The sequence below is a fragment of the Oryzias melastigma genome, linkage group LG16 (assembly GCF_002922805.2).
Source record: "Oryzias melastigma strain HK-1 linkage group LG16, ASM292280v2, whole genome shotgun sequence".
NCBI lineage: Eukaryota > Metazoa > Chordata > Actinopteri > Beloniformes > Adrianichthyidae > Oryzias > Oryzias melastigma.
Window position 1 is genome coordinate 20,115,731 of NC_050527.1, and position 9,630 is coordinate 20,125,360.

The 9,630-nt window shown below is 36.8% G+C and overlaps 1 protein-coding gene across 1 annotated transcript in view; it reads right to left on the reverse strand.

Annotated features, from left to right (window-relative positions):
- The window catches only part of LOC112143842 (tropomodulin-1), a gene marked incomplete in the record, with an annotated part of 14,938 nt that extends 5,716 nt beyond the window's left edge, over positions 1-9,222 (reverse strand). Inside the window, 3 exon segments of the mRNA XM_024268053.2 lie at positions 1-54; positions 4,136-4,272; positions 8,910-9,222. Of these exon segments, the coding sequence (XP_024123821.2) occupies positions 1-54; positions 4,136-4,258 (177 nt within the window).
- Positions 9,223-9,630: the final 408 nt, after the last annotated feature.

Below are 9,630 nucleotides of genomic sequence, written 5' to 3' on the forward strand. Positions count from 1 at the left end.
TGGTGCTTTCTTGGTCTGGTCCTTCTGTCGTAGACCAGCAGGTAACAGAGCATTCTAAAAAAAAAAAAATAAATAATGGAAATTTTACTAAATGTTTCCTGAAACTGGAGAAACTGAAGATTTCCAAGGTTTCCTGGGTCTGATTGAAAAGCCATTTGTTTCATTCCACTTTTTTTTCTTGTTTAACTTGTCCTGTCCAGCATCTGAACAAACAGCTTAGAGCTGAAGGCCTCTTGTGTGGGGCATCTTTTACCGTTAACACAGAAGGTTATGAATCTTCTGACACACAAGGAATATATTTGTATAAAAAAACTTTTGTAATTTAGGCTAAACTATTTACATATGTGATGAAGAGGCTGAAGCATTTGGAACCATGTGCAAATGGGTATTTAATGTCAAGGTAAACAGACGAGCAGGCGGAACGGGGACGTCAAACCAGGCAAAAGTCAAAAAACAATGAACGAGGCAGGCAGGACTGAGGACAAGCAGGGGCCAAAAACAGAGAAACAGGCTAAGAAAAACCGCTCAGACTGTCAGCAATGCTTAACAAGACTTCGCACTAAACAGAGGTTAGAGAGCAGAATGTATGCTGGATGAATGATGAATGATTGAAGACAGCTGGTGAAGACTTGCAATAGGAGGTGGTGAATGCTTGGAGATGTAGTGAGAAGGCAGTGGACACAGTCAATACTTTATGATAGCTCCCTCTCATGGTCGGAGGTGGCATTGGCTGGTGGATCCCTGACAATATGGATGATTTTGTTTCATTGTTTTGCTGATGATTACAATCATAAAAGAACAAGCAAAAAGATGCTGGAATTTTAGAATAATTGCAGTCAGGTGCGAATGTTAGTATAAAATGGGGGGGGGGTGTCCACACACACTCAGATGTTACGAACATACCCGTTGACTCCAAAAGTCTTAACATACAAACACGTCAACATGTACGCAGTACAACTACAGTTCACACACACATGCAAACCAACACATGTAAAACATTTAATTCTCTCGACTCTCAGAAAAAATATCTTGATAAATTATGTAAAAAATTAAAGTAATCGATTGCATTAAATAGATAAAAACACAACTTTTAGCTAATAATACTGAAATTAGCCAAAATAAGTCACACTGAATGATAAGTGAGGATGACTGTTTTTATTACCACACCATAATGTTGCTGTTTGTTTTACAGACCCTCCAGGATTTCGCGGTTGATTTTTATTATTGCCTGCAATGTTTTTTCATCTCTATTTTTTCGAAAAGCATCTAAAAATTTTTAATTATGAAATAAACTTCATTTTCTCATATTCCAACTCTTTTTATTGTGACACATGCACTAAGAAAATACTGCATCATCACCAAATACAATGTTGTCGTGCTTTCATTTACCATAAATAGAACTGTGAAACCAAAAGGAACATTTGATCCTCCCTGCTCATAATAACACAAATATTTGTGTATTGACTTAAATATACTTGAATAAATGAATGAATGAATCAATGAAATGGTTAATTTCAAGCAATAAGGTAATAAAACATAAAATAAAATCTACATTATCAATCACAACTTGATCACTTAAAAGGGAGGAAGCGAACTTATATAATCCCACCCCAGAGATAGAATAAAATAACATTTAGAAGGGAAAAATTAAATACTTAACAAAAAAACAAAAAAACGGCACAATCTGTTCAAGCCTTAGACTCCAAGATATTTTAACTCCTCCACCTGGTGAAGGAGGAGACAGGACAAACTACTTTTCTCCGGTCGAGAACCTCTTCCTTTGTATCATCAATAAAAGTGAAATGGTTTGAATTTTTCTGTGCTGAAGCACTCCACCATTTTCTAAAATCAAATCAAGACGTAAGAGTCTGGCTGTGGTAGCCAAAAATTTAGGGATGTCCCGATCAGGTTTTTTTGGGCCCGATCCAATTCCGAGTCATTTGATTTTGTGTATCTGCCGATACCGAGTCCCGATCCGATACTTTTATAAGACATTTAAAACATGAATAAATTAAACAAACAGATTAGTGTTGTCCCTTATTTATATTTCAATAACCTTCTTTTATCATTAAAAACTTAAATAAAACACTTCTGTGAAGTAGCTTTAATAAACAAGTAAAAATAGAGCAAGTATAAACTAGGAAAGAAAATACAATTTTCTTGTTATATAAGTGATAATTAGTCATGTGATAAAGTTTAGTGACTTTAGCTTTAATATCTTTAGAGCTATTGAACATTTTTGACCAAATGTGATTCCTGTCCTCATTTAAAATTCTTAGAAATTAATTATGACTTTATTTTAGCATGAAATTTGATGAGTGTTCATGAATAGATGATATCATTACAGCCATTAATTTTTTTTTGTTTTTGTTTTTTTGGGGGGGGGGTTATTTAATATTATGTGATTTTTTTATAAGCTCTTAGACATTTAAGACATCACTTTTCCCGTTTTATTAGTAGTTAATTTCTAAATAAATGTAATATAAAGTGCCGATTATAATAAGAATCAATGAAATATCTGATACTGATCGGGGGACAACATCCGATATTGATCGAGTCATGAACCACATGATCTGGCCCGATTGTTGATCACGTGATCGGATCAAGACATCCCTACACAAATTAGCATCGTTTCATTGTGCAGCAGATCTTTAAGAGAGCCAAGGACCAAAAAATGACTTTATAGCTGGAAAAAAAGCAACTTTCTGAAGATGAAGAAAAAATATGACGTTGAAAGAATGAACATGTTACTGCAGCAGCTTCTCGAAAAACCATTACATTCAGACACATTTGGAAGATGGGCTACAACTGATGGCTTTAAGACTCCTCTGAGACTGGCCCAATGGAGGAAACGTCTCAGCTGGGCCACGGAGAAGTATGGGCGTCACAAATCATCTCTGGTAATGTCTTTGATTGTTGCCTTTAAAAGTTAACTTAGATTTGAATTTTTTTTATTTCCCTGGGGCAGTGAACATTAAACGCATCACATGCAATGAGCCAGAATGAGTACACTGGTTGTTTTTTGTCTTTTGTCCCTGAACAGATGTTAAAATTATCTCCCTACAAAGCTAAGAATATACAATAAAAACATAAGTTTGAGACAATCGATTAAAAAACCAATTGATAAAAATAAATACATTACAAAAGAATGAAATGAATATAAACTACATAATCGCACAGATTATATTAAAATTCAACCAATGTCAGGATTCTGTGCTTGGGTTTTTGTCATGATCTGTTTTCTCTGTCAGTCTCTCCATGTTCAGGTTCATCATCCACAGCTGTCTTCATTCAGTTCATCAACCTCAGTGTATTTAAAAGTCGGGTTTTCAGGTCATCTGCTCTGTTCTGCTACTCTTTATGGTTCTCCATGGGTTTTGTCATGTTTTTGGTTAATTGAATATTCAGTTTCTGTCACCAAAGCCAGGTCTCTGGTGTTTGGGTCCTACGCCACCTATACCTGACAACCGAATATTAAGGACAACTCAGACTTCCTGTTCTTGTTCAGTCTCGCTGCAGCTCAGCCTTGGCATTAGTCTCAGGCGTGTTTCCCCGCCTGCAGCCGCCTGGTCTCACAGACAGTCCAGCCAAGGTGCAAGTCATCTCAAGCACGCCTAATATTAACATCTCCAGGAATGGCTTTTCCTGGGACAGTTGACGGTGCTTATTGCAACGCCACGTTAGTTGGTAGTCTTAGTTTGCGGGCTTTGTTTATTTTTTTCTTCAAGTACTTTTGGCGATGGCTCACTGCTGACTCTGACGGTCGACATGTCTGGATCAGCAGTCTCCATGACTTATTTTATGTTTGGAGCCACCATGGAGAGATAAAAGAGACACATGTGGATCTGGAGCTGCAGGTTACAGACTGCTGGTCTAGGGGGTCACTAAAAAGAATTATTTGCTAATAATTTATTTCTTTTTTACTTTTGATAAAAATAAAAATATTTTTTTTCTTAAATGATTGTTAAAATATTTTTACCACAATGTACCACAGGTAATTGTACCAAATGAAAAAGAAAACTCACCAATAACATTCCCGAGAAGTCTGTAGTGTTTTACAGTGAAGCTGAATCGTCTCACTGCTCTTCACAGTAAAAGATAGACAGAAACTCAGACTTCTACACTTTCAACTCACATCCGGATCCAGCTCCTGGAGTTCATCCTCCAACAGAAGCAGCTCGTCCTCTGACAGCTTCTTCAGCAGCTCGTCTTCATCCACATCCCTGTATTTATCCATCTCTTTCCTTAACAGTGACATTATGAAGCGCACACCTGAAACAAATGCAGGATTCAAGAACAATGAAAAAGATGAGGGAGGAGAAATCTGGAGATTCTTGAAGAACAAGATAAAGATAAGATACACGGTACATTTTTGCATTGTTAAATATGTAGCATCCAAGTTCATTGACTCTGATAGAACTGTTTAAACACAGCATTATCACAGGTAATGCTATATATCTAGTTTTTAGTTAGTTTAAAGTTAATGATGGTTAATATGTGTGTTTTATATCCAGTTTGCCCATGACCCGATTAGTCAACTAATCGGAAAAAATAATCGGTGATTAGTCACCTACTAAAATTATCGTTTTTAATGGCAGCACTAGTGTACTGAGGACTTCACCTGGAGCACCAACACTTCTAGGCTGGTCAGGAAGGTCCTCCAGTGCCTCTACGTCCTCAGGAAGCTGCGGCGGGCTGGACTTGGAAGCTCAGCCCTGAGGAGCTTCCACCATGCCTCGGTAGAGAGTGTCCTCTGCACCGGCATCACCGTATTTTATACATATAACTGTATGTAAAAACACAGAGTATTTTTACATACAGTTATATAGTGTTTATTTTAATCATTGTGTACTTATAGTAGTATAAATGGTGTCATATTGTACCTGTTTCTTCTCTCAAATGTACCGGGGCCTGAGTTCCAATCTGGTCCCAGTGACATTCATTTGTCTACTGGTTTGACAATAGAAATCCTTGAATCCTTGTAGCTGCACTCTTGGAGCTTGTGGCCTGAATAAGACCGGGACGTCTGCTTTGACAGATGATAATGAGCACTGGCGCCGTGACAGAAACTTGTAGTGTTTTCAAACGGATAAAAGGGTCCAGCTGCTTACTTGTTGGAATGGTTATTGTTTTAAAGAGACTTTTCCCATTCATCTGCGACTGTCAATGGACTAGCGACTCTCAAATGCTCCCCTTTAGTGGATCAAATTAAAATAATTCCTGTTCTCATCCATCGGCATGTTTTTAAGGACTTATTGTGTGATTTGGTTTGTGTTTAATCGCATAATTATGATTTAATGGAAACAGTGTCAATGTGAAATTGTTTTTTTTTTGACATTTCTAGAATTGTTATAAAGTTTTGTGCAGATGTGTAATAGAAACGCAGCTATAGAGACATTTAAAGGAAAGACATTTTTTCTTCTGTCTTGATGTAATAAACTGTGGAATAACGTCTGTCCACCAATGTTCCAAGTTTCTCTCAACAGTTACATACACAAACAAAAATGATTAAAGACAAAGTAAATTGCATTTTCAACTTCAGCATGACGACTATATCTGACCTTGTGATTTTTCAGCAGGTGGAACAAGTTTGTTTAAGATCTGTCTGAAAGAATTAGAGTTCAGCTGTGATTTAGTCTGAAACCTGCTCCAAGCGACATCAATCTTCTGCTGTTTTTCAAAAAGCCAAGAAACCAAAGATGTTTAGGCTGAGCAGGAGTCCCACTCTGTCAAACAAAGAATCTCACTGCAGCGAACGTGGAACAAAACCGATAACAAACCTGGCTGAAGTTCTCCCTGGATCACGCCATTTTTTAACATGTTTGTACTTTGAGTTCTTCTACAGGTAATCCTGCAGATGCATCTAGCTGGGATCAGATAGTAGAACCTCCTTAGGTCAGCAGTTTAGAAAGAACTCAAATAAAGACGTGTTCATACCATTTATAAATCGCTTTAATTCAATTTCACTTTCTGAAAAAAAATCTGAAAAAAATTCAAAAAGTAAAACATCTGTGCTAAAGAAATTGGTCAGTTAAATATATGGTTGGCTGGTAGATTTTTTTGTTGTTGTTGTTTTTAATTTACTGTCCAACTTGGCTGGTGATTCATAAAGTAAATTTTGTCCCCTGTGTGGAGGTATTACCGTTATTTAAAATCTGACAAAAAACAGAGTTACATGCACTGAAAATTGTGCAGAAAGCATGTTCCTTCTAAAACTGGAAATACCACCAACCTTTTTGTATCAACTGAGGCAGCGCCACCTGTATGCTCAATCTCAGACTGAAATAAACGATAATTTCCACTAAAAACAACAGACCTGCAGAGCAGCACCAGCCTAAACTACAAGACCAAATTCTGAGAATTTGCTTTAAGTTCCTGCTTATTCACAGGATGACAGAAATGTTTCAATTTTGTTTGTTCTGTAACACTTGAATGTATTTGTAGAATTAATCATTTGCTTTTGTTTTTAAACTTTGTTTTATTTATGTTTCTTTTTTTGAAACTTGAAACCTTTTGCTTTAATTTTTGGTTTAGTTGGTTTCAGTTTAGTTATCTTAGGTTTGTTGGCATGCTCTTTTGTTTTTCTGAGTTTGAATGAATTTATATGAATTTATTTATGAATTTATATTTAAAGTGTGATAGGAAATAAATATTTAACTTTAAATAACCTGCCGTTGATTACACATTTCTCTTATTTTGATCTGAATTATAGTGTAGACACGGCGTCAAAATCTGTCAGTCTCAGAATCTGCAGTGTGTGGAGTTAAGTTGTAAATACTGAGATTTTTTTAATTATTTTAGCAAAACACTAAATGTTTTGGCAACATTGGAATGTATTGAGGATTTTTTTTAGTAAACTGCCTATAAGTTCCTCTATTTTTGCAATCGTTCAAGAAATTATTCAAATTCTTTATGCACTTTTGAAATGTATGCAATATTGGTATCAAAACATTCAGCACATTCAGGACTTTCATGTTTGCACTTTTGGTATTAATATCTCTTACACATTTATGAAAATTGTAAGCATTTTTTCAAGAAATTCTTCACATTATTTGTGCACTCTCTGCTTATTATACAAGTTTGGTATCAAAATGTTCAGCAATTTCTGAACATTAATACTTGTACTTTTTATGTATGAAAAGGCACCTTTAAACCGACCAATGAGACATTAGCTTTAAACCGACCAATGAGACATTAGCTTTAAACCGACCAATGAGAGGGGATCTTAAATTAAGATTAAAGAAGACAGAGTAATGGACAGGGCTGTAACAGGTATTTGAGTACTTGGTTACTCGCGATCTGCTCCTGTAATTTCAATTAAGAACATTTGCAACGTCCAAGATCACTGATTTGCGATCTTTATAAATATAGTATAGTGTGGTAAATATATAATTCAAGAACTATGTATTTAGTGCTCTGAAATGAAGAATAATGTTGGATTTTTATCTTTAGTTTTATCTTTGATTAATTTGCTATGTCTAAAAAGTTTTATGATGAATGTTCTTCACAGTAGAGCCTAGTGCTGGACGTTATGGGAAAAAAAATGCTATTACGATATAAATTAGTTCATATCACAATAACAATATATATCACAATATAAAACAATGAAGTATATTTTCAGTTATTAAAAAGCTCTCTCTAGTTTTAAGTTGAAAACAGGAAGCTTCTCTGACACTTTATTTTGACGGTTTGTTTATTTCCGGTAACAATAGAGCTGCTCATTCGGCTTTGTTTTAGTTCATACAATAAAATCCAACATTATTCTGTATGTCATAGCAATAAATATTCTACTACATGATCATTTACTACACTCCACTATATTTATAAAGATCCTGATTCGGCGCTTTAGATGTCGCAAATATTCATACTTGAATTTTCTGGAGCAGATTGCAAGAATCTAAGTGCTCAGATACTTGTTCTAGCCCTGTTCCACAGCTGTTTATCTCTTATTTTTGTAATCTCATAAATTCATTTTCGTGGACTTTCCTTGAGTGATAGGTTTGTTGTGTTACCATCAGCGTGGGAATAACATCCTAGCATAGTCTACATTATACTGTCTTCTGCTCATTGTCGGACATCTTGAATCCAAAATGTAACCAAATCACAGACGTCCTCCTCTTTAGCTGAAAGTGCTTCTTCTTGGACTGACCAGCTGTTCCATCCATCGTGTTAAGTAACGTAAACCTGTCGTAAAACTCGCGTAAGTACGAATCAAAGAACGTAAAGCAGATTTATGTTGTAAAACCACAGACGGAGTTTCTTTGTGAAGAATCTCATTGATTTGTCTTTATTTTCACTTATAAACATTTTTGTGTACACACTGACGAGGTTTGGAATATTTAATGACATATTTGGTGTAGTAATAGATCAAATTAGGTTATAAACGATAGAAGAGAAATAGAACGATGGACACTTTTCTAACGCCCACGATCATCAGTCCAGCACTAGTCGAGCTCCAGTCCAGACTTGGGACAAGCCATAGGCTGTAATCGAGGTATATGGGAAAAGCCCAAACAGGACGCTGGTTTGTGTCCTGTTGGAACAGCATTTGCATTTTTAGTTCTTGTCTGTCCATGCTTACCTTTTTTGGTTTATGATGTCATTTTATTATATTTTATTTGTATTTTATTTTTATTTTATTTCTTGCGGCCTATCACACTTGAGGGGGTCATTTACTTGGATCTTGTATCTGAGGTCAGCCCTTTCAGAGCTCCTCGGAGGAGGAGGGGGTTTCTCTGCTGGGTTATTTCGGGTCAGTAGCAAACATCACACTAGAGAAGTTTCTCGGTACCGAGACTTTGAAGGTGGACCTTCTAGAAACCACAAATGGAACTTTTTGAAAGCTCTGCTTCTGTTACACTTACAGGAGAAGAAGAACCACCACCACCACACACACCGCCGGTACGTACCTCCTCCCGTGCTATTTTTAGTTGGTCGGCGCGCGGGCTGACGGCAGTGAATACTTTGACCAGATATGGTCTCCGCCGGAGCCGCAGAGGTCCGTCCCGCAGAAGCGGCAAAAGTTCGGGAAGTCAGCAGATGTCCGCAGCAGGAGCCGCTATATTACCGGAGTCTCGGTCCCACTCGGTTCAGCTGGCGCTCAGCCTCTCGTCCTCGTTGGTCATGCGGGCTGAAACTCATCTCCCGCAAAGGGCAAAGTGAACAGAGAGGACCCTCCCTCCCCAAAACCACCCCGCCCGCCCGAGGCGTCCCTGTCAGTCAGGACGTCACACACGCCGCTGCGCCCATTATCGGACAGCGGCTTTGGTAGATTTGAGGCTGTTGGCTGTTGCAGTGAAGAAAAACCAATAAAAGCAGATCTTTAATGACGTTAACATTCAGAACTCAGCTGAAAATGGAGCTCGGGATGGTAAATATGTTGTTGGTTACTTTTGTTTTTCAACAGGATCTTCAGGAAAAACGATATATGATATCATGTACCGTATAAATAAAGATTAACAGAGTATTCTTATGGATAGTTAAAAATATATCCAAATGTTATTTTTAATATTGAAATGGTTGCTCATTGATTATGACTGTTAAGTTATAGTAATTATTAAAGGCGTCTTGACTGTAGAATTAAAAGGTGTGTTTGAAGACTTCTTTTTCATTTTTATTCATTAGTAGGAA